General features: G+C 43.4%; 1 protein-coding gene across 10 annotated transcripts in view; it reads left to right on the top strand.

Moving 5' to 3' along the window:
• The first annotated feature begins 5228 nt into the window (after positions 1–5228).
• SVIL (supervillin) overlaps positions 5229–24945 on the top strand; it is a 93155-nt gene continuing 73438 nt past the window's right edge. For 3 of the 10 annotated variants that reach the window (XM_069958999.1, XM_069958996.1, XM_069958994.1), the window contains exons 1-6: positions 5230–5379; positions 11539–11602; positions 17558–17649; positions 19508–19565; positions 19659–19789; positions 22282–22903. In XM_069958999.1, coding sequence (XP_069815100.1) covers positions 5319–5379; positions 11539–11602; positions 17558–17649; positions 19508–19565; positions 19659–19789; positions 22282–22903 — 1028 coding nt within the window. In that variant the 5' untranslated portion in view covers positions 5230–5318. Of the gene's footprint in view, positions 5380–11538; positions 11603–11805; positions 11885–17557; positions 17650–19507; positions 19566–19658; positions 19790–22281; positions 22904–24945 lie in introns of those variants that run through there. The other 7 variants (XM_069958998.1, XM_069958997.1, XM_069959000.1 and 4 more) reach the window with 6 other exon arrangements.

The following is a 24945-nucleotide window of genomic DNA, read 5'->3' as shown; positions in this document are numbered from 1 at the left end:
ATGAAGCTACAGCTTTCCTGGTCCATTGTGATCGGTGGTGGTCCAGCTGGTGGCATCCCTACCAATTACAGAGGGTGAATGAAGCTACAGCTAGTTTAGTCCATTCACATGGTGGGATCCCTACTAGAGATGAGCGCAACTTGAGCATGCTAGAGTCCGATCGTTTTGCATTTGAATTCCGGTGGCTGATAAATTTGAATGCAGCCCTAAGGAGTTCTGGAAACATGAATACAGCCTCTATATTTTCCAGGACTCCGTAGGGCTGCATTCAGCTTCTTCAGCCACCGGTGTTCAGATGCCGAATGCTCGGAGCATGCTAATCTCTACCTTGCATTCAATAGGCTTGGTGATGCCATTACTCTTGACAGTAAGCACAAAGTTGCCCTGTGCAATGTTTGGTGAGTGCCCTGGGTTTGGTTATTGGTATATTAGCTATCCAGTCATACTAAATAGTTTATGGAGATTACCAATATTACCAGTATTTGTGGGTCTGGTGGGATAATTGCTTCAGTTTGTTTTTTTTACCTTGGTCGGGTCTGGGTTTTCAGACTCCTACAAATTGTAAGAACAAACCAGATAAAGAGCCCATTCTGTGCACTTAACACCATGGCGTGCTGCCGTCTCTGTCCAGTTGCCCTAGACGAGCTCCATTATATGTCAACTCTTTGAGAAGAGAGGTGCGCAAGCCCTCCGATTCAAACACATAGTATGCAGGATTTGGTCTATGCGGGGTTCTGCATGGAGTTTCGGCTCTGATTCCGTACTGTGAACGGGCCCTAAAGCTTTGGTAGATCTGTCACATAGCGGCTAACAGTGGCTTTCAGCAGATCCTATTGACTTTTGGTTGGTTGGGTTCCATTGTTTTGATGGAAAAAAATAGAATAGCTATTCCTGCCAGAAATGATTGTAACTGCAGCGAAGGTCCCAAACTGAGCTCCCACTGCCCATGTGAACCAGGCTTAGGTCTTATGGTACAGAGTTGAAGAAGAGGTTTGCTTATTTAGGAAAAAACCCACAAGCTGAATGTCTGCCAAACAAAATGGGGTACTGTCCAATGTATTGTAAAGTAATTGAAATGTACAGATGAAGTATCCTCTCCCATGATAGTTTTCATTAACTCATCTAATAACGTCTTACTGTGGATTAAGATTGATGAGTTACCACCTACTCGCCAGACGTTGGGGGATCCTGTAGCCCGTGGTGGGTTTTTCTGAGGTCACTTGTTCCCGTAACATTTTCTGTGTCCGTCGTTTTCCTATTTATTGTGACCTAATAAAGGGGATTTGAAGTATAAACAGAGAAGAAAAACAGGTTGCATTGCCAGGCCACAAAGCCCTAACACTCAGCAAGAGGCAAGCTGGGATTTCCAGAGGAGACAATCGGCCAACTTTAGGAGGAAACCTAAAAACCACCAGTCCTTTCCACCTGGTTAATAGAAATGAGTGCCGGGGGAGACTGTTTATTTTATTGTAATGTCCGTCCACAATTAGCGGGCTGTTCTATCTAAATAAGCCATGGCGTTTATTACCTTAGCACTAATACATTTGTTTTCTCTGTAGTTTTTGGTATTGCAAGACTTCTTGGTCCTAGGCAATCACTTTAGAGTTGCACTCTGCAAGTGCAAAGGGTATTATACCCACCACACTCCTGCCCTGTATGCAATCACAGCCCTAAAAACTCTGAAGCCGCATTCACACATTCCGTGATCTGCACAGAACACGGACGTGGAAGACACCCCCCAGCCATAAGATGCTAGGAGCAGGGTAACTGTATGAATATATATTGGCTGCACTGTAATGACAGCGGCGAGCGGCTTCTTTGTATATGCGTCACGCAGTAACATACAATTCCCCTGCTTCCAGCAACTTATTACAGATGCTGCCTGGACGCAGGGGACTCCATTAAAGGCATTCCATGTCCGGGTTCCGTGCGGAACATGTGAATTCAGCCTAAAATCATATTCATTCGTCAGTATTTTTCATCCGTTTTTGGGGACCAGGAAATACGGAATCCATTACAACCCATTATTTTCAATGGTGCTATTCATACATCCAGTTAATTTGTGGATCCACAATCTGCGTCGAAAAAAATAGGACATGTTGTAATACGGTCCGTAATTACAGAACGGACACCCCAATAGAATTCTATGGAGAGTGCAAAATTTATGGAGAGTACATGTCAATCTGCAAAACCATCTGCATCACGGATCCGTTTTTTGTGACATCACCAAGCTCTTCCTGCCTGATAGAAATTACTTTAAAAAGGCCCCCAGACGACCATGTGACCTTTTTTTTTTTTTTTTTTTTTTGGGAAAAGGGGGGGGGGGGCGTGTTGGCACAGCTAATGACATCATTTTTGCCTTCCCCTTTTTTTTTTTCTTAACTACACCTTTTAATTGCGGATTTGCAAAAAAACAAAAGCTAGCACTCCCATCTTCGCGTAAAATTTGCCTTACTTTATTGCAGCGTAATTTCGGGCATGAGTAATACGCAGCAGTTCTGCAACTCGTTTCTGTCCTAAAATTTTCATTTTCAATTTTCACATTAGTCTTACTCATGAAGATGAGATGAAGCTGCAATAAAGTAAGGTGAATTTTACTGGAGGATTGGAGTGGTGGCTTTCTTATATTCTATATTCTGAAGAGGCTTCTTCAAGCAACCTCAATCAGAAGATTTTCATATTCATAGTTACTATATGAGATGTGTCCTCATTATAGTTGAACGAACCTCGAGCATGCTTGGGTTCATCCATACCCAAACTTGCGGCATTTGAATACTGGTGTCTGAAGAAGCTGGATGCACCCCAAAGGCTGCCTGGAAAATATGGATACAGCCTATGGCAAGGCCGTAGCCCTTTTTTTTTTTTTTTTTTTTTTTAAACCACCACCTAGTTTCTGTGCATGGCGTTGCTCTGTTCCCGAGCACCGGCCCGGCATGAAGCACTGGGGTTGGTCCCACTGGTCCCCAGTATGACTGTCCCCTCCCCTCTGTTACATGGCTTTTATAAGGGGAATTTACTTTTGAGTCAATTTGATCTTCTGAATCTAAAGTTATGTAGAAAAGCAGTGTTGATAAAACCAAGAGCAAGGTACAATCTGCTGCTAAACTCATGTTGTGAGGGATGCAGTAGCTTCAAAACAGCTTGGAAACCACCGATAATAGACTGCCTGGCAAATAACGATAATATCTGCCAAGAGGTCACGGGGATGGGATGGTTGGCTCTGATGGTTTTGTCGTCTTTGTCGTTAATTTACCTGGACAATTTATACAATATAGGTAGCATAAAAAAATAGTTAGAGATGAGCAAATTTACGGTAATGCCCCTATTCCACGAGTCGTTTGAAGGAGCAAACGAGCGCTATTAGCGCTCGTTTGCTCCTCGTTCCCCGCTCGCTGCCGCCGCTATTCAACGCGGCTGCAGCGAGCGGATGAGTGCGGGAGGGGGCGGCGGGGAGCTGCGGGGGGGCTGCCCGGGGGATCGCTGATCGTCCGGGCAGCCCATAGGATACGGCAGCAGATCGCTGCTATATCAGTCGCTTGTTTTTCAACATGTTGAAAAACAAGCGACTGCAACGATCAGCCGACATGAACGATGTCGGCTGATCGTTGCACTCTATTCCACGGGACGAATATCGTTCGTAGCGGTCGATATCGGCCGAATACGAACTATATTGCTCCTCTAAACGACCCGTGGAATAGGGCCTTAAGTTTAGGTACTCACAAACCTGAATGCTCAGCATTTGTCTTCCAGTGGCTGGGGAAGATGGATGCAGCTCTAGGAGACAATGAGGAACCAAAGTTAAATTGGCAGAATTTCAATGTACCAGAACACTAAGACCACTAGGTACTCCTGCGGCATCTTTGAGTTCCCCTGCTCCCACCACCGCTTCCTAGACAGACTCATCTCGGCAGAGGCAGCCTGCTCAGTCAGTCCATGATTGAGGCAGGACAGCGCCGTGGTCAGTGATGGGTTAAGTGGGCTGTCACTGTGGCGGTGGGCGGGTTCAGCAGGGGGAGTGTGGTGAGGTAAGAATAGGATCTTAAAGGAGTACTCCAACGCGCGTCCCCGTCATCTTTGTCCGCCATCCTCTTCGTCCTTGCATCTCCCTCACTTCCGGGTTGCAGAGCATTGAATTGGAGAGAAAAGGTGTGCACACCGGCAGCCTTTTCATTGGCTGGAGCGCATCACATGGCTTCCAGCTTGCTCAGCCAATTTGTGCTCTTGGAATAGGGGACATTAGTGTGGTTTTATTCCTTGCAGAACCCAACTATGGCTTACAATTGTATTTTTTTTTCTCCCCCACAACTTACAATTGTATTTTTTTTCCCCACAACTTTACCATAACCCGCACTAAAAGTCACACAATCTACTGCTCATCTGCCCTGTGTGAACATGCGTGAAAAATAGCAGCATATTTTCTGTGCAGAAACTGCAAAGTTTTTTGTTCTCCACAGCAAATGGATCATGAATTCCTTCATTTTATTTACATTGTTTGTACTATAGGCGCTAAAAATGCGTCAAAAATTTCACAATGTGAATTGGGTTTCTAGGATTTCAATTCTTTCCTGTAATCGCTTATAAGTTGCAGCTTTGTATATAAGCCGCTGTCCACAGCTCGGAGTAATATTTCTGCGCGGTATGTAATCGGCGTTGTGGTCGATGGATGGGTTCTAGCCTAATCAATTAGCCGGAGCAGCTGAGCCCCCGCATTGTCTTTACATCATTCCCCATGACCACCCCTGTCATTCCTGGGATTTAATAGAGAGATTAGTGTCTGATATTCCACATAATATAAACCACATGTGCAGCGGTGTCATCCATCAGAGGTCCCGGACCCCGGTGAGTGTATGTGTATATAGTGTATGCAGGATTGCACGCTCCTACCTAGCACAGCAATCTTTGTACTATCCTGACAGCTTATAGGAGGGGTGACCAGTGCACTCCTGGAGGAGAGATAGCACTTTGTATTTTTTTTTTTCTTCCGTCTTGGATTTTCACTTCCTTCTGTTGCGTTGATCTTTTAATCTTCAGTTCTGGAGCATATGCTTCACTTTTTGGCCAATGGTGCACTTTTCGGCATCTTCCAGTGCCCGATCTGCACTTGAGTGCCTAATTTCTGTGTGTAATCTGATTACTGGCTTGGTTTGCTCCGGCTCCCCAGCCCATTGCTATGCACTCGCTGTGCTTAGTCTCTCCAGCCTGACAGCTTCAGTGCAGGACTGGGAAATTGCTCTGTCTCTCTCCTCTTACTGGAACGGGCCTAGAGCCGGGGTTCTCTTTGCATCTGTTACTTACATTGAGGTACCTGACTGGAAACAATGTTTAGGAACCGATGGATTTCCAGCTATGTGGGAAGTGTCATATGCCCAGAGGATCCAGGTAAGTGTCTGGGGGAATTAGCTAAATGAGCTTCATTCTATGTTTTATTAATTTCACGCCGCGTTCATTTAGTGGGTTATTATAGATAACATTGTGTTGTGTTATATCTTGTGCCTCGCTTTTCCTATACGCTGCATAGAGATTAGACGGATCTGATAATAAGCTTACATAGACTTTGCCTCATTAGCGTTAAATGTGTCACTAAGTTTAATCCAGATCTTTTTTTCATGTTTTCTGTATATATATATATATATATATATATATATATATATATATATATATATATATATATATATATATATATATAAAATTATAGTAAGTCTTTTGTTTTGAGAACTGTGTGTGATTTCAGGTAGCGCCCTGTCTGTACACAGCTACAGCCCAGGGAAGGGAGGGTTGCATTGGGCAGGGAGCTGGACTGTGCACCTGGCAGGCTGCAGCCAGTAGTTAAGCTGCTGTCTGATTTGAGACTCTGTTCACATTTAGCAGTTTTATTGCACGTCTTTGTTTACGTAATTAGAATCTAATTGATTTTATATGAACTCTGCAGTTTTGACTTTATATGCATTGGCCTGTGATCATTACCAGGCTTCAATGCAGGAGTTTTTCTTGTTTCTAAATGGTCAGATGAAGCCTGGTAATGCTGATCACATGGCAATGCCCAGACAGTCGATTTTAGTTAAAATCTGAGTTTCTAATGAACTTACAGAAACTAAATTTTTGAATAAATTGACCGGACTTTACCATGTGATCACGGCACTGATCAGGAGGGAGTTTCTTTAAAGAGGATGTACCACCCGCTACATCCTCTTTAACCTGAACCGACGGATCGATCGGCGCCGGAACGGGGAATCCGTTCGATCCAGCGGTACCGGCTGGTGCTGAAGCACTGGAGGTCGGCCGGGTGGTGGTACATCCTCTTTAAGTGAAGATCGTTTTCTTTCAAATCAATTGGTTTCAGAAAGTTACAGTATATAAAGTTACAATATATAGTTACAGTATATAGATTTGTAATTTACTTCTGTTTACTTCTGTCTTCCCATACTTATCAGCTGCTGTATGTCCCACAGAGACAGGAACTGCCCAGAGCAGGAGAGGTTTTTTATGGGGATTTGCTACTGCTCTGGACAGTTCCTGACATAAACAGAGGTGGCAGCAGAGAGCACTGTGTCAGACTAAAACCGGAACTTCCTGCAGGACATACAGCAGCTGATAAGTATGGGAAGAGTTAAGATTTTTAAATAAAAGTAACTTACAAATCTATGTAATTTTCTGAAACCAGTTGATTTGAAAGAAAAAGATAACCCCTTTAATGGTTATTTTAGGCCAGCTCCCACAAGTGCATTACTGCCACACACCCCGGCCTGACCACTGGTTAAATAACCCGAACGGACAGTTGTCAATCAGGTCATTATTGCCCAGCTGTAATACAGGCACAAAAATGCCTCTGTAATACTCATATGAAACTGCCTTCAGGGGCCCCCAGAAGTAGCCTACACCGCACTGATTCCTATTGCAGATTATGGGATGTTTGCACAGATTTCTATCATATAAAGGAAACCTCAGGGTATGTTCCCACGTTGACTTTTTTTTTATGCAGAAACCTTACCTTTATGAATGTATAAAAAAAACTGAATGTGAGAACACATCCCAAGGACCTGTATACTGGGAAGGAGAGCTTTGGCTGTCTAGGCATGATGGGAACTGTAGTTTTGCAGCAGTTGGGAGGGGGCACAGATTCCCCTTTCTCTTCCGTACATAATCCTATAGAACATAATTGCATGCGTTATCCAATTCCGTATTCTATAGGTATTCTCCAGAACAGAATCCTAGACGTTCATGGTGCCACCATACAGGGTTCCTTGTTGCGTATAGGAGACCTTGTTGCATAACCCCCATATTTTGGCACCATGATTCGGCCGCCTCTCACAATGGCCGCAGCCATTCCCCTCAATGATTCGTGCCTCCTCTAATGAAGCAAAGGAAAACTCAGAAATCCGATTAGATCTCCGTCACACACATTTTCCAGAGAAATTTCTAGCTGGAAAATTTACAAATTTGTCTTTTGAAACCTTAGCTACTTTTTTTATCCCCTTTTCCAACTTGTGTTTACTCTGGCCGACCCACAAAGGGAAACCTGCCGGCACGTTTCTCTGCCAATGCTACAGCCCTGCGATTGTGCCACTTCATTAAAACTGATATGAATGACTTGTGACTGTTCTGCACAGCTCCATTGTCCGTACTGAGAAGTGGGACGGGGTGAGCACGCCAGCTCTCCCTCCCCCCCTCCACGGACACGGAGGTGGAGCCCAGGGCTTCTCTGCTGGCAGCTAATCTGTGAATGTGACAGGTGTTTGGGCTCAGGTTTGCACATTGTAAGCCGCTGTAAAGTGTTACATAAGACATGACGGGGGTCATTTTATTAGATTGTAGAGTGTAAATTAAAATTGGATACAAATAATCTAATAGGTAACCGCTTCCATTGTGACACACCACCACAGCCTTATTAGTATTGCCTCCTGTAACAGCTATCCCATGGAGGAAGCGCTGGGGGTAATTCAGGTAACACGAGGCCTCCCTGCTGCTCTGTCTGTTATGTACTGACAGCAGCCTATAGTCTGCTGGCAGGTTTTCATGGTTTCTAAGGCCTTCACTGACATTTGTTCAACCTTAGGGGGCTGCAGTAAAATTTAAAGCTGCCTACAATTCTTACTTATAACCTTACTGCAGGACAGCGCAGTTCTAATGCCACCATACTTATATATATATTTATAATGCCCCCATATATTTATAATGCGCCCTGTGCCACATACAATAATAGTTTTCTCAACAGTTCCTCCATATAGTTAGGCCCCCTGCTGTGCCCCCATAGAGTAGTTAGGCCCCCTGCTGTGCCCCCATAGAGTAGTTAGGCCCCCTGCTGTGCCCACATAGAGTAGTTAGGCCCCCTGCTGTGCCCCCATAGAGTAGTTAGGCCCCCTGCTGTGCCCCCATAGAGTAGTTAGGCCCCCTGCTGTGCCCCCTATAGAGTAGTTAGGCCCCCTGCTGTGCCCCCTATAGAGTAGTTAGGCCCCCTGCTGTGCCCCCTATAGAGTAGTTAGGCCCCCTGCTGTGCCCCCTATAGAGTAGTAAGGCCCCCTGCTGGGTTTTTTTTTTGTAAACGATTTTATGGAATTAACACAATAAATACCGTATGTTATTGGACTGCTGGAATACGTTTCCTTTTATCCATGTTGCAACGCCTGATCACCCACAGGTGAGGTCCTCTGCACTCCTATTCTGGGAAAGAGAATAGCCAGCTATATTGCAGCAAGTAAAGCATATACGGAGTAGCAGCGGAAAATCTTTTGCCTTTACCAGTCTTGAATGCACATCCCTTCCCCTCATACTTTATCGTGAATTAGGTATGTTTCCATTCTAAGCCAGGTTCAGTTTTATTTATTTTATTTTTTTTGTGGTACTCCTATGTATGAATACAATACACTGCAAGGGTACAAACACACACGGCATATACGCTGCATATTTACTGCTGCGATACGCAGCAGATTAGATCTAAATTACTGAACACAGCATCAAATCTGCTGTGTATCTGCTGTGTGTGTTTGTACCCCAATCATGTATTCTAGAAGTGAAAAAGAAAAGCAGGGATCAATAAAATCTATATAAAAGAATTGAAAGGGTGTTTTTCAATCCAGCTTTGTCAATAGAAAATTATGGCTCTTGGAATTTGACAACAAAATTATATATTGTGTAATAGTTGTAAAACAAATTGAAGAAGCTATAACAATACTGTAACAACCTGCGTGATAATGGCAAAGGAGCCTGTCAGGAGATGTATGATGTCCAACCTATGGGCAGCATGAAGAGGTTAAATCCTGTTTAAGAATATTAAGCCTTCCAGCATGTATCAGCTGCTGTATGCCCTGTTGTAAATGGGGTATTCTTTCCAGTCTGCTACAGTGCTCTCTGCTGCCACCTCTGTCCATGTCAGGAACTGTCCAGAGCAGGAGAGGTTTTCTATAGGGATTTTCTCCTGCGCTGGACAGAGGTGGCAGCAGAGAGAGCTGTGTCAGACTGGAAAGAATATACGTTTTCCTGTAGGACATACAGCAGCTGATAAGTACTGGAAAGATTGACTTTTTTTTTTCCTTTTCAAGTAGAAGAAATGTACAAATCTGTATAACTGCACCAGTTGATTAAAAACCTTTAACCCCACCCCCCACGGTGTACCACTTTTAGGGATAGTAAATGTTTGGGTGTTTGTGCCTTGCAGTGAGCGTCACTCGGATGTTGACTATATTCTGGGCAGTAGCAGCTGTCTACAGGTGAAGGGCACAACACGAGGGCGAAGGAATAGATTGATAGGCGCAGTGTGAACTGTGAGAATGCCAAACGGAAAGTCTTACCCCGTCACAATATCTTTGATGTCCAGCTAAGTTCTTGGAAGTCCGATATAAAAGAAAACATGGCGCCTTGTTAAGCTCCTGTGTGTTTGGACATTGGTCTGTTTATTATAGCGGTGACCTATTACCTATATTTAACAAAGGTTTAATCCCATCCCAAAAATATTTTATTCACATGGTAATAAACTAGTATAACAACAACTCCAAAGAAAGTTGCTCCTAATCCGTGACAAGACAAACTGGTCTGTTGGGGATGACATCTTGTTGGATTGATATAATAATAGATTGGTGTGTGTGTATATATATGTATGTATGTATATATATATATATATATATATATCAGTATATCTTTTTTTGTCTCTTGGGTTAAGGGGTTCGAGGATGCTTTATAATCCAATCCAATGCCGCTATGATGGAGTATAGTCCTGCTGCGCAACACCTGAGGCAGGTCACTGCTAGAGATAAGCAATCCGGGCCGAACCATAGGCATTTGAATCCCACTGTCTTCCCGTTCCTAGGGATAGGTGGAGATAGCCTGAGTCCCGCCTGGAAAACAGGAATACAGCCTAGGTCACTGGCCCCTTCCTCACGGAACGAGAAGACATTGGGGTTCAAATGCCAATGGTTCAGGTTCGTACGAACTCCAACCTTGGCCAGGTTCGCTCAACTCTAGTCACTGCTGCACCCTGTGATTGGTTTAACTTCCACTTCCTTGTGCCAAGACCGAGACCAGGGATGAGCTTGCAGTGGGATGTGGTATCGTTTGGAAAGCAGGAACAGGAAATTGGGGCAGGGCAGTAAAAAATTATTGTTTTTTTAAATGGTTACAATCCTAAACTTAGCACATATTGTGGTAAAAAGTATTCCAGGGTCAACCCCTTTTAAAGTGTTAGGCTGGGTTCACACTGCGTTTTTGCAATCCGTTTTTTCATCCGTTTTTTTCTGCAAAAAAACGGATGAAAAAAACGGATGCATTTGTGTGCATCCGTTTTTCCATTGACTTCACTTGTGTAAAAAAAAAAAAAAAAGGATCAAAACGGATCCGTTTTTTTTGACAGACACAAAAACGTAGCTGACACTACTTTTGTGTCTGTTAAAAAAAAAATACGGATCCGTTTTACAATGGAAGTCAATGGAAAACGGATCAAAACAGATGCACACAAATGCATCCGTTTTTTTTTTCATCCGTTTTTCATCCATGTTTTGCCAAAAACGGATGAAAAAAACAGATTGCAAAAACACAGTGTGAACCCAGCCTTACTGACTATAAAGATTTTTGGAAGAAGCATTTGGTAGTGCGCTTTACTGTCCTGCGCAGAGCTTAATCTTTCTCCTGGATCAGGCATCTGGTTAGCACTACCATAGCAGACTTTGCCACTTACTTAAAAAAAAGTTTATCCCAGTCAGTCCTGATGGTGGTGTAGGTTGACGTCCATTCACATGGATGGAACTCAGTGTTCAGTCATCTTCCAGCTTTTTTTTTGCCAGTAATATTAAAAACAGACAATTATTAAAAAAGGCCTTATACAGAGATCAGGGAGGGCAGTGTACAGCTACCCAGCTTCCCAGTCGAGCTATGATGTCCTGACTGCCACCACGGCAAGTGTCCAATGGGCGGACTCTTCTCCTTAGGTGCACTGGGCGCCTCCTCTTGGCTATGATTGACAACTCTAGAGCAGACATGTTTATAATGATCATCACCCATCACCTTTGGTGGGTTATTCTTACCAGTTTTTTTTTTTTTTCTTTTCCCAAGGTTTTAACAGAGAAGGCCCAGTTACTCATAGAAATTCAAGACTTCAATTAAGAAAAACTTCAAGGTACCGTAAAATCATGATGTACTAAATAAATTCTGTGACATTATATATAGATTGATATAGATATATAATCTCACATTGTGTCAATGTGCCACAGTATACGTAAGACTAGAGAAGGGTAATCTAGTTATGTTTCATAGGGTTCTCTTCTCCTTCTCTTCTGACTAGAGGCCAGTAGGTAGAAGCAGCGCTGTAAAGGATCCATGAATGCAGCAATATTATGATAGTAATGAGGAGAGTACAGGTCCATGGGCAGGATCAAAGGAGACACTATAAGAGCAGTGAGTAAGTGTCAGCACCCATCAAGTCACTGTTTTAGAAGGTTTTTTTTTGTCACGTTGGTCATGTACTTAGTGTATTTGCCGATTTTTATTTTTTATTTAAAGTAGGGATTGTTCTTGTCTTTGTTTCCCTATGCTGTACACTGTAAATATGTTTAGCAGAGCTGTGTATGGCTCTGTGTGGCAGAGCTGTTTGTGTATTGTGATGTAGCAAAGGCCTGTGTCTGTATATTATATAGTAGCACTGTGTGTGTCTATGGGTATATTTATTTAGCAGTGCTGTGTTTGTGTATTTTGATGTAGCAGAGCTGGGTGTGTATTGTGCATGCTGCAGAGCTGCGTATGCGGAGATAATGTACTGTCATGAAGAGTGTTAAAGTGGACCTGTCAATTTAAATAAAAAAAAAAAAAAAAATATATATATATATATATATATATATATATATATATATATGCATGCATGCTTATGGCCGCTTTGCTTTTTTAAAGGGGAGCGATCAGCGGGTTATGCAAATCTAACCTGCTGAAAGCCCCCTATAGCACTGAAGAGAAAGGTATGTGTCTTACCTTCCTCCTCTGTACGGATCCCGCACTGTTAGTCGGGGTAAACTCTACTTCAGAGCACAGTTAGATGCACCGCTGCACCATATGCCGCCCCTTCTAATAATAATCAATGAAGGGGGCGGGCTGGATGATACAGCAGTGCTCAAGAGCGGAGTTTACACTGACTAACAGCTGAGACCAGTGCTGAGGATGAAGGTAAGACACATACCTTCCTCCTCAGGCGCTATAGAGGGCTACCAGCAGGCTAGATTCGTCAAACTTGCTGATAGTTCCACTTTAAATAGCACATTTCCAAAAATGAAATTATTATTTTTTTTTTCCGTTTTATGTTTGCACTTTTTGAGCACACACCCTGCATGTGATGAGTAAGCAGAGCGAAGCCCATTCAGAATGTGTGTGTGTGGTCACAGCATCCTCAGAGCACGGAGAGTGCAAGCCAAACCCGTTTCCTTCCCTGAGCAAAAGAGCACAAGATTGGGGTTTATCCTCATCCAACGCACATTCCTCCACCCCACGCCGGCCTAGAATCGCTTATCTGTGCAGGATTCCGAGCTCGCCGTGTGCCAGGCAGCTCGGAGATTTCCCTTTCATTAGACAAAGGGGATCCTGGAGTTTTTATTCCTTTTCTTCAATTCCTTAAAGCCTGAGGCCGTGTCACTTCTAATAATCCTGACACTCTGTCAGCATTTCCAGGAATGCTGCATTCACCAGGCGCTCTCCTCTCTTGTCTCATACATGGTAATTAGCTATGGTTTATTAGAGATGGTGACAACTTCCCGCAGGGCTTTTTAGGCGCATATAATATATATATATATATATATATATATATATATATATATATATATATATATATATAATGTGTGTGTGTGTGTGTCCAAAAGTAGGTGGACAGTATGTGTAATAGGGGTGCGAAGGGGGAGATTTATCAAACATGGTGTAAAGTGAAACTGGCTTAGTTGCCCCTAGCAACCAATCAGATTCCACCTTTCATTCCTCATAGACTCTTTGGAAAATGAAGGTGGAATCTGATTGGTTGCTAGGGGCAACTGAGCCAGTTTCACTTTACACCAGGTTTGATAAATCTATGGCAAATTTCCCTGGGTACAAAAAAAAGAAAAAAAAAAAAAAAAATATATATATATATATATATATATATATATATATATATATACATACACAATTCTGTGAAATACAATAATAAAGGATAATTTATAATATTTTAGGACTAAAGATGAGCAAATCTCCAAATTTTTGGATCCTTTGTTGCAGGTTTGATGTGGAATCTAATTAGTACAGGAGCACGGACTTCTGTCGAAGACGTGACTCCCTGCCCCTATGTATTTAGAAATAAAGTATATAGTGTATATACCACTTAGTTAAAATTTGATGGACTGGGAGCAGAAAGCCCAGTCTGGTGAATGTCGTGGGAAAGCAACAGCACATACAGTATTGCTGCTTACCTGTGTGGTTGCACGGCAATCTATACCACAGGTGTCAAACTGGCCGTCCTCCAACTGTTGCAAAACTACAAATCCCATCATGCCCGGACAACTAAATCTTTAGTTTTGATTGTCCAGACATGATGGTAATTGTAGTTTTGTAACAGCTGAAGGGCCTGAGTTTGACATCCCTGCTCTATACTGAATGACTTGCAGCCATATTGCACCTTGATAAAAGTCTAGGAAGCCATGGGGGGAGATGCGTGGGGGGTGAGGGGCGGAACCCACGGCGGGTTATTCACGCGGATTCCGTAGTGTGCACGTATCCTCACCCTGACATGCACCTATGTGTTTGCTTTTGGGTGCGCTTAATTTGTTTTTAACCAATCCGTACATCCATAGCAAACTCCTCACTGTCACCACTTTCCCATTGTGACTGAACAGTTCTAGCAGGGATGGGGAACCTTCGGCACTCCAGCTGTCGCAAAACTACAATTCCCATCATGTTTGGACAGCCAAAGCTAAAGCCTAAGGGTGGTATTACCTAGGGCCGATCGGGGCCCGATAATACCTGTAAACGAGCGCTGATCTGCTATTACACGGCCCGATAATCGTTTAACAAGGGCTGCAGGGACATCGTTACCGATGTCCTTGCAGACTTTGTTTAAACTGTATACATACCGATCCATGGTCCAGGGCTCCTCTTCCTCAGTGTTTCTCTGCGGGTCTGCGTGCTCCAGCTTCACAGCGGCTTGTCTCAGCTGACAGGCCGCTTTGAAGCTGGAGCGCGCTGGACCTGGTAAGAAGCTCAGAGGAAGAGGAGCCCTGGACCATGGATAGGTAGGTATTCCTCTTTGCTAATCGTCGACCGCGCACCGCTATTACACGTAGTGGTGCGCTGTCGGTGCCCGACTATTATAGGTCTGAACTTATATCAACGATCAGCCGATGACATCAATCATCGGCTGATCGTTGTCTTTATTACACGCAACGATAATCGGCCGATTCGGCTGATTATCGTTCCGTGTAATAGTACCCTTAGGCTCCCCATCCCTGCATTATAGCATCAAACAGGTTAACATCTGGCACTCAAAGAGTTAATTCCTCTAGGCCATACATTTCCGGTTGGAGTGAGCGAGGAGCAAACACTATTCATTATAACGTTTAACGTGGAAAATATAGCGATTAGAAAGGTTACAAAAAATGATGTAATAAAAACAACATACAAAACTGATAAAAGAAACCAAATAAAGAATAACTGAGAGAGACTAGAGCAGCAAGAGATCCCGTAGGGGAGAACAGCTGAAGTGGACACATCCACCATCTGGGTTGTCTCTCGCTTTTTGACCCTTTTGTGTTGGTCGCTATGAGACAGTTAAAGGGTCACCATCGGACCCCTAGTCTCCTCCTCCTTTTTGGGTCAGAGGACGGCTAATGATATACGAGAGGACACTGTTGCAGGACGTAATTCTGACTTGTCTAGAACCAACAAACCTTGGAACCATGTGTGCTGAATAATAAAAGCACGCGCGGTCACAACGTCCATGTTCAATATTTTATCTCTTACTAGTCCAGTAACATACAGACAAGAGATCAGTCTTTCAACTCACAAGTGCGTCTCTTTCAAGCAATAATTAAAGGGGTTGTCAAGGATTAAGACACATAGCTGCTTACTTACTGTAACAGTGCCACACCTGTCCTCAGATTGTGCATGCTCTTACAACTCTGATCCATTTACTGAAAGGTTTATCCAAGCTTACAATACCAGGGCTGCTATCTTCCAGAAACAGCACCACTCCTGTCCTCAGTTTGGGTATGAGTTTAGCAGCTCAGTTCCATTAAAGTAAATAGATTGTTTGTGGTATTACAATTCCTCTCTGAGGACAGGAGTAGTGCTGTTTCTGGAAGAAAGCGGCAATGTTTTTCTAATCCTGGCTTACCCTTGTAAATCTTCTGCTAACTTTAGGCGATTACCACATACAACATCTGACTAGCTGTGCAATGAGTTTATAATTTCTTTAGGTGATTATAAATGTATATGGGAAATGGCTGTTTTAACTTAAAGGGGTTGGCAACTTTATAGTAAAATCGTTCAGTATACAGTATTAGTAGTTGTACTTAATTTATATACTGACAGCAGCTCCCTGTGTACCTCATAGAGCTAAAATCAGACTCTCCTCCTCCAGGCTGGGCTGCCCTACTGTTTTTTTTTTTCTGTTCATAAAATGGCGGACATGGAGGAGCATGTGACCATTGGTGGTGGACACTGGAGGCGGGGCATGGTCACATGCTTCTCCATGTCCGCCATTTTATGGACAGAAACAAAACAGAGCAGGGCAGTACAGCTTGGAGGAGGGGAGTCTGATTTTAGCTCTTTGAGGTACACAGGGAGTTGCTGTCAGTATATACAGTAAGTCCCTTACTAATACTGTACACTGAACTATTTTACTGTAAGTGGCCTCCTTTTCCCAGTTCTGAGCTGCTGCTTTCTGGTGAAAACACAAAAATCTGTGTGTGAGCTTTTCTCTCAGTCTCCCCCTCCTCCCCTCGCCATCTGGGATGGCTGATGTAAACATGTCCCTGACAGGTGTTATCTGCAACATTGTAGAATATTTGTAATGCTTTTATTCTGAGGACAAGTTGCTAATGAACTCAGTGTGATTAAAGGGGTTATCCAGTGCTTCAAAAACATGGCCACACTGAGCAGCAAAACCCTGCCCAGGCTGGAGACAAGAGTGGGACTGTCTCTGGAAGAAAGTCGCCATGTTTTTGTAGCGCTGGATAACCCCTTTAACCCTTCCAGAATTACAAAGTTGCAGATAACGCCTTACAGGGACTTTCTTACATCTACCTTCTCATTGCGGGGAGGGGGGAGACGGAGAGAAAAGCTCACACACAGATTTTTGTGTTTTCACCAGAAAGCAGCAGCTCAGAACTGGGAAAAGGAGACATGATACATAATAAGTATGGAATGAATTGAATTGAGTTATGTTTGAGCGGAATACCCCTTTAAAGCTATTATATTTAATGGCGATTACTACTATGTATGTAAGTAATTGTAGCTTTCATCCAGCTCCCCTAGAGTACTAGAGAAACAGCATTGGATACGGAGGCAGGTGGTGTACTACTTCATATAATAGTGCTAGTAAAGGGGTACTCTGGAGAAATAAATTTTTTTGAATCAGCTGGTGCCATAAAGTTGTACAGATTCGTAAATGTACTAAAAAAAAAAAAAAAAAAAAAAAAAACTTGGGCCCTGCAGTACGGATCAGCTGCTGTATGTCGTGCAGGAAGTTGTGTATTCTTCCTAGTCTGCCACCTCTGTCATTGACGGAAACTGTCCAGAGCAGCAGCAAATACCAATAGAAAACCTCTCCTGCGCTGGACAGTTCCTGACATGGACAGAGGTGGCAGCAGAGAGCACTGTGTCAGACTGGAAAGAGTACACACCTTCCTGCTGGGCATACAACAGCTGAGAAGTACTGGAATACAACTTTTTTAAAAAAAAATTACAAATCTTTACAACTTTATGGTGTACCCCTTTAAGTAAGTCTGTGGTCATCACCCAACTTTGCCTGTTGATGTAGTACTAGCAGCCGTATTTATTTTATATTGAGCTTGTGCACACACAGAAGCATCACAGTGACATTATCTCTTATTTCTCTCTCTATTAGCTTCCAAAAAAACTTCAGCTGTGGAATTCAAGGAGACTTTGGCAACAGCTCAAAGGATATTGATGCACAAATACTCGCTGTTCTTCCTAAAGGTAAGAACTTATTATATTTATAGACAAAATGCAGAGAGTACCCCCCACTACTGATCTACGGTCAGGAGAAGTGAACTATATCATCCTATGACTCGGTTATTATAAGTTTTGCAGTTGTTGCCTAACGTGGAGCCAGCAGATTAATATTTCAGCTCTGACACACATCATGGAAACTCTGAGATATGGAAACCTGGAAGCCATTCCTCTAACACCAGTCCTGGACGCTCTAAAGAAAGTCCACGTTACTGTTCCCAGTTGATCATTTGGCACCATGAGCCGGGGTTAATGCGTGAAACATTTCGTCACATTTTATATTTAAGTTTATAGTTGTTCTTTATGGTTATAAATTGTGCATTGGGGAAAGTTTTTTTTTTTTTTTTCTCTCTCTCTTTCTTTCAATATATATTTTTAGGTAGGTGCAGCATATATTTGTGTTCACCTGCAAGTTTAGCATACAACATTCTGCACAGTCTATATCTTGTTGTTTTCAGATTTCATCCACATGACTGATGCTGTAATAATCTCCGATTTTTTTCCATGCACAGATTTGCATGGGAAAATCTTCAGCAGTTCCAACCCGTTTGCATTTGCCCTTAGGATCTAGGATCGCAGAACACTGGGTTAGCTGAATCTGGCAGACAGTCTGCTTTATTACTGAATAAACAAAGTTTGTTTTGGAACAAGCAACTGGATAAAGATTATTTGCTTTTGTTTATATAGTGCCAACACTGTACACACTTTTACTATTCACCTCAGTCCCTGCTGCCAGTGGGACAAACTAAAAACATATGGACGGTTTCCCCCATTTCCAGTGTTCAACAATGCTAACTGAGCCGCCATGCCAGCAGTGGGGGAGTATGATGTGTCCCATTGTGATCTTGTATCCACTCTTCTAAAACTTACTTTGTAATAAAGTATGTTTAAATTAAAGATGGCCTTCTACCTTCAATAACTGATGACCAAACGATTTCTCAGCTTTCTGTGATCTCTCAGCTGTCTGTTATCTCTCCCGTCCGACCACTGTCCTCCCTGTATACAGGAACGTTAAGCTAAATGCAGTTAGGACAAGTAATCTGTAGAGATCAGGGAAGTTTGAGTATGCTCGAGTCTGCCTGAGTGTTCGGCACTTGAATACCGGCGACTGAAGACGTTGGATGCAGCCCCAGGGCTGCCTGGAATACATGGTTACAGCTATAGGCTATGTTCACACAACGTATATTTTCGTAAAAGTACGGCTGTACTGCCGTACTTTTTACGAAAATATATGTTGCTTTGCCTTCTATGGAATCCTGGCCGGAGTGTGTACTATGTATATATCTCTCACGGCGCCGTAGAAAGCTAAAATGTCAGTTTTCTGTGGCCGCTATTCAGTGAATAGCAGCCGCAGAAAAACCTGTCAGGGCACACTATGGAGCGAGCGGCTCCAGCCGCAGGCTCCATAGTGAGCAGTGGGGAGTTGTGGTGCGGGCACGCATGGATGCGCCCGCATCAGAACTCTGCGGCCAGCATCAGAACTCTGTGGCCCTAAAGATCATCACGGAACCGGCTGGGATGATCTTTTCAAAGACCGTCCGTTCCGTGGCCCGGCCAGTCTCCATAAGTAGTATGAACATGGCCATACACTGTATCCATGTTTTCCATAACTCCCTAGGGCTGCATGCAGCAATGATCATCTACCAATGATCAAATGCCACACACTCAGGCTCAGACGGACTCGAGCCTACTCGATTTTTGCACATCTCTAGTAAACTTTCTAGTCCTTTGAATTATCCACTGAATTTTACTCTTGGAGTCCACCTTCTTTACAACTTTTCTGTGATTTATTTGTGCCGTTATAAAACCATTCCTTGTCTTTTAGTTTCAGAATTAAGAAAACTATTTGAACCCACCCGGAGGGTAGTAACAGAGATGAAGCGGTAAGAGCCTTGTGTTTACCAAAGCTTTCCAGTAGGCCGATTAAAAGTGAAAGAGAGGTTTTCATGTTACATGAATTTGTTGTCATGTTTTAGAAAAGAAAGGATTGCGAGACGCTTGGAAGGTATTGAGAACGAAGCACCACCAATAATGTTACAGAACAGACTACTAGAGGAGGACACCCCAAGATACATGCGAGCTACTGATGCATATAACCCTCATATAGGTAGGAGTCAATTTGATCATCCTGTGTTCTCATGTCGTATGTTTCTTTTTTGACACAGTATAGGTTACTAGGCCAAATGTTGGGTGGGGGGCCCTATCCTCTTCTGGTAGAAGCCTCTTCCATCTTATTCCTCACTGATGACATGGTCGTCACCGACTACTGTGAACCAAAGTTTTAATTGGTCATGATGTGGACTAGAACAAGAAGGAAGAAGCGTTCAGCTGAGCGCTTTCTCTCTTTGCCGCAGAAGACGTTCTCCATAGACTTTCTATAGAATCCACCTCCTGGCGAGCCCTTCTACCCACTCATTTGAGTGACCCCTGGAGATCTCTTCACCCATACCCAAAGGTGACTGACATGTCAGTAGTATTAAAAAAAAAAAAAAAAAAATAGTAACCCTTTAAAGTGTCACTGTCGTTAAAATTTAAGAAACTTTGTAATTGGGTTTATTAGCTGAAAAATGCATTTTTATCATTTAAAAAGCAGTTTGAAGCTCCCCCCCCTGTCTTCATTGTTCTCTATGGATAGGGGAGGGGTGGAGATGAGGCACCAAAACAGGACAATAAAGAGTTAATTTATAGCTACATCACCAGGCTATCTTCTCTGAGGTCAGCACTGACCTCTGACCTCTGAATAGGCTTTCACACAGTTTCCTCTGTGTAATTCTTTGTTCTCTGCTGCCGACTAATCTCCCCCCTCCCCCCCCCTCCCCTCTCTATAGAACAGACAGGGCCTCACTGATGTAAGAGAGTCGAGATTTCCTGATAATGAGTAGTGAACTAGAGAGTATGGGGCGGGGGGACCTGGGGAAAGTCTATTTAAATGCAGATAATGACATATTTGCCTAATAAACCCAATTGCAAAGTACTGTACTATTGATTTGTGCAAAAAAATGAAACAACCGTGACACTTTAAGCTCCTAGATGGTAGGTTCCCCGTGCAGTGGTGCTATTTGGCCTTTTTGTAAGCCTTTATTTTTATATAATTTTACCAAATACCAAAAATATACAGGATTCTTCAGGCTTTTTACTCTAAACGTTGCATAAGGCTTAAAGAGGACCTGTCACCCCCCGTGCCAGGGGGACAGGCTCCCAACCTTCGTTACAGCCCCCTATACTCACCTGATCCCGCCGGGTCCCGCTTCCTGATCGGTCGGGTCACGAAGATATGAGCGCCCGAAGCCCGGAGCGCGCGCACTCACAGGAGAGTCCGACGCTCATAGAGAATGACGGAGCGTCGGACTCCCCATTCATTCTCTATGAGCGTCGGACTCTCCTGTGAGCGCGCGCGCTGGGCTTCGGGCGCTCATATCTTCGTGACTCGACCGGATCAGGAAGTGGGATCAGGTGAGTATAGGGGGCTGTAACGGAGGGTCGGGAGCCTGTCACCCCGGCACGGGCGGTGACAGGTCTCCTTTAATTGTGGTTCAGCAGTTTCCATTGCTTAGAGTACCAGTTGTTTCTTAGAGATTTTTTTTTTCTTTCTAACATAGTGACATCAGAATTTTTGCTTGTGTGGTCGTCCAGGTGCTGAGACTCACGTTGATCTTTTGGACCTTCTCCAGTTGGCTTTCCTGGTAGAGCGTTATACAGACTCGTAGACACTCCCAGGAGAGCCGGATATAGCTGGAGGGGGGGCACTGGGCTCAGTTAAGCTCTTCCACCCCTCCTTAACAACTGGACCCCCACCAGTCAGACCTCGTGTTGCTATGTATTTTGACACTTCAAGGCCCGATCTGTCGATGGAAGGTGACCAAACCCATTGTGAATATCTACATCAAAATGAGCCTGATGTGAACATTCGCGGTGTGCTCCCGTTTCCATGCTAATGATGTCTGTGAACCGGAGGCAAATTCCATGTCTGCCACGTGTGAATTAAGCCCGATAGCCTGAACCTTCTGGTGTAATGTTGTCATCTTCTGCTTGTCTACATGAATATCTCTCATTATGCATAATGTATGGAAAGAAATGCACACCTACCTGAGTGATGAGATTCTTTTATAGTGGTAATCCCCAACATGTGGTTCTCCAGCTCTTACAAAACTTCAACTCCTAGAATGCCGGCTGTTCGGGCTTTCTAGGAGTTGGAGTTTTGCAACACATGGAGAACTAGAGGTTGGAGATCAATGGTTTTCACGAACAAGATTCTCCCACTCCTTGATAACTGGATACAGATCTTCTTAACAACCAAAAATAATTGTCTATGAAGCCAAAGTAGAGTGTTGTGTTAGGCAGATTAAGGTTATTATCATTCTTATAATAATCAGTAATCTCCGGGATACCTTATCTTACGGAAGTCCCTGTCATCGACTTGGATGAATAATTGATATGAACATGTGCACAACACTCGCCTACCATAGGTTATTCGGCTATGTAGGTGATTAATATTTGATAATGAAGTTGACATTAGCTTACATGGAACATTCAGTGATCTCCTCTACGTGCACTTTATATCCTTTTTCTTTATTGCTCGATACAATTTTTTGCCCCCAGGACACACAAACGATGACGCAACTTCAGAGTCTTCAGTCGAAACGCATTCAAAGTTAAGATATCACCCGAAACCATCAGATCTTCAGGCCGTGACTGCTAATGTCCCAGGAAACGTAGAGGCAACAGACCAGGAATCCAAAGCAGAACGGATAGCCCGGTACAAAGCGGAACGTAGGCGACAATTGGCTGAAAAATACGGCCTACCCTTGGACTCTGAAGGAGATTCTGAATACCCGTCCAGGTATACAAGAACAAGGAAAGACAGTGACACTTCAGAGAAGAGGTCTGGCATCTTTGACGATGATGACGCCAAGGACAATGCTTCGGATTATCTGTATCGGCCAGACACCAGAAAGGCTCGTCTCCATGACGTGAAACATCATGACATTAACGAAAACGTGTCCACCCGTGATGCATTACAGAACCTGGAAAATAATAACCAATTTCATGGACTCTCGCAAGTAGATGGTCCGACCCCTGTTTCTTCATATGGGCTGGGAAATATTTTAGGAGAGGCACCACTGTCGCCTAAGTTCCCTCGACGTGCATCCCAGACCTCTCCAAAGCGTTCTTCGTCTCCTGTTTCCTTCTCGTCTCCAATTTCTGCAGATCAGCAGCAAGGGTAAGCAAGAATCTAACGTTTATTGGTCTTGCTAAACACTGTATAGTACTCGGGTGGTGGAGTACCCGAACGTAGTACTGATAAAGGCTGCACCATATTGTCAGTATCTGGCCTCTTGCTTAATTTTCTTAGACCTGTTGAGTTCAATTGGCAATTTTTAATTTTTACTTTTTTTCCTCTGGTTTTATGCTTCTATGAAGAAAACATGACCTTCTTAAACACCATAGAGACTTGGGACAGATTGCCTCTCAATTTTAGGGACCAAGCCCTGAATTGTTTATGACTTAACATTGCTATTACTTGCTAACGTTTGCATACTTGTAGGTATGTAGAACGCTGCTTCTAAGATGCAGTCCCCAGATTACATGTTCAGCAACTTTTATTTTTGTAATTCTTAGGGTTGCATTACATGGCCCAGTTTTCTTTTTCTTAATGTAAAGAGCGCTGATCTTTTAGATCGGCGATCGCTCAGTGAGCCTATTAAATGGCTCGATGATCATGTGCTGCATGGACATAGTTAGCAATGTCCGTGGAGCACTTGCTGTATATAGAAAATGCTAATGTTTTACTTACCCGTCTACGCTCCCAGGTGTTCTCCTCCCTGTCCCCCGCTCACCCCAGTTGCCACGGGCACGTCTGAAGTCATCTGTGCAGTTATAGGCAGCTTAGACTGGCGAGCGCCGTGGCCTGTCATTGCACAGACGGCATCAGATGTACCAGCCGGTGATCGGAGATCAGGCAGGAGGACTCCGGGGGAGCATGGAGAGGTAAGTATTATATTTTTTTTGCATACATTTTAATCAGCCGCCAACTGTGCACGGCTGATAGCGAATGATTTTTAAAGTTGGTGAAAGACAACTATCCTTAGCTGATTGTTGCTGTTTTTACACAGGGCAATATCTGTCTGAATCGGCCTGATTGGGCAGATAATTGCTGTGTGTAATAGGACCCTTATACATAAATGCTGCAAGTATATTCACTTTTGGACTCTTGGTGATACAGCTAAATGGACCCCCAGGGGTACGTTGATCACTTATTTATAATAGTTTCAGTTAAACCACTGAAAAACTTAAAAAACCGTGCATATCTGACAACATAAGTACTAAATAAACACAGTTGACTCATATAGTCCAAAGTAGATAAAGATAATATTAAGTGATATGGGGCATGGATGATGTCTTGTACGGTTCTTGCGGTACAATTAGAGAAGTTGACGTGTAACGTGAGTTTGGGGGCTGCGGTTCTCTTGGTGGTTGTCTGCAAATGTTGAGGGCAATTCTCTAAATTTGGAGAGAGACAGAATAGAGCAAAGTGAAAAGTTAATAAAAGGGACCCTATTGGGGATTGGTATGTGAACGATCCAAGGGAGCCATGTGTTAATGCATTGCTCAGATGCTTTGAACGTCTATTGGGTATAGAATTCTGTATGTCTGTGACCTCCCCAAAGCGATCTTGGATAGGGGGATGAGAGTCATAGTTGTGTGGGGGAAATGGCATGTAACGTGATTGGGCAGTAATATGTCATCATAGGTTATTATGGGCAGCATTACACTTTTCTTTTGCTCTAGCTATGACCCATAAACTCATCAGGGGGTTACATAAGACTGAAGGTATTTATTGTGAATATTGGAGCCATTGACACACTATGGAGCCAAATACACATTCCAGGGATCCTTGTATACATCCAAAGGGATATATCACAAACAAATGGAACATTTAGTTTTGTAGGATTTTTTTTTTTTTTTTTTTTTTTTTTTTACTGCCTGCGATCAAGGATGATGTATGGAATGCTTTCTGTCTCTTGACATCCCAGCAGTGATCGAGTGCTGTTCTTGGTCATTTCCAGGAAGGCCGCCCTGGTCTCAGACAACACTCGCTGTGCATGTAAATGAAGGTATTGATAGTAGAGACTGTCCTTGACTTAGGGAAATTGATCAGCAGAATGTTACGTTCTTTGTACTTATCCTATGTGATGCAGCCATTGGGGTCGTAAATAAAAGCTTTGTCCGTTCGCGTTGGAATACAGCGACCATTGTGCCTTG

This window comes from Dendropsophus ebraccatus, chromosome 2, assembly GCF_027789765.1.
Source record: "Dendropsophus ebraccatus isolate aDenEbr1 chromosome 2, aDenEbr1.pat, whole genome shotgun sequence".
NCBI lineage: Eukaryota > Metazoa > Chordata > Amphibia > Anura > Hylidae > Dendropsophus > Dendropsophus ebraccatus.
The sequence above is the reverse complement of the archived record's forward strand: the minus strand, read 5'-3'. Positions and strand labels throughout refer to the sequence as shown.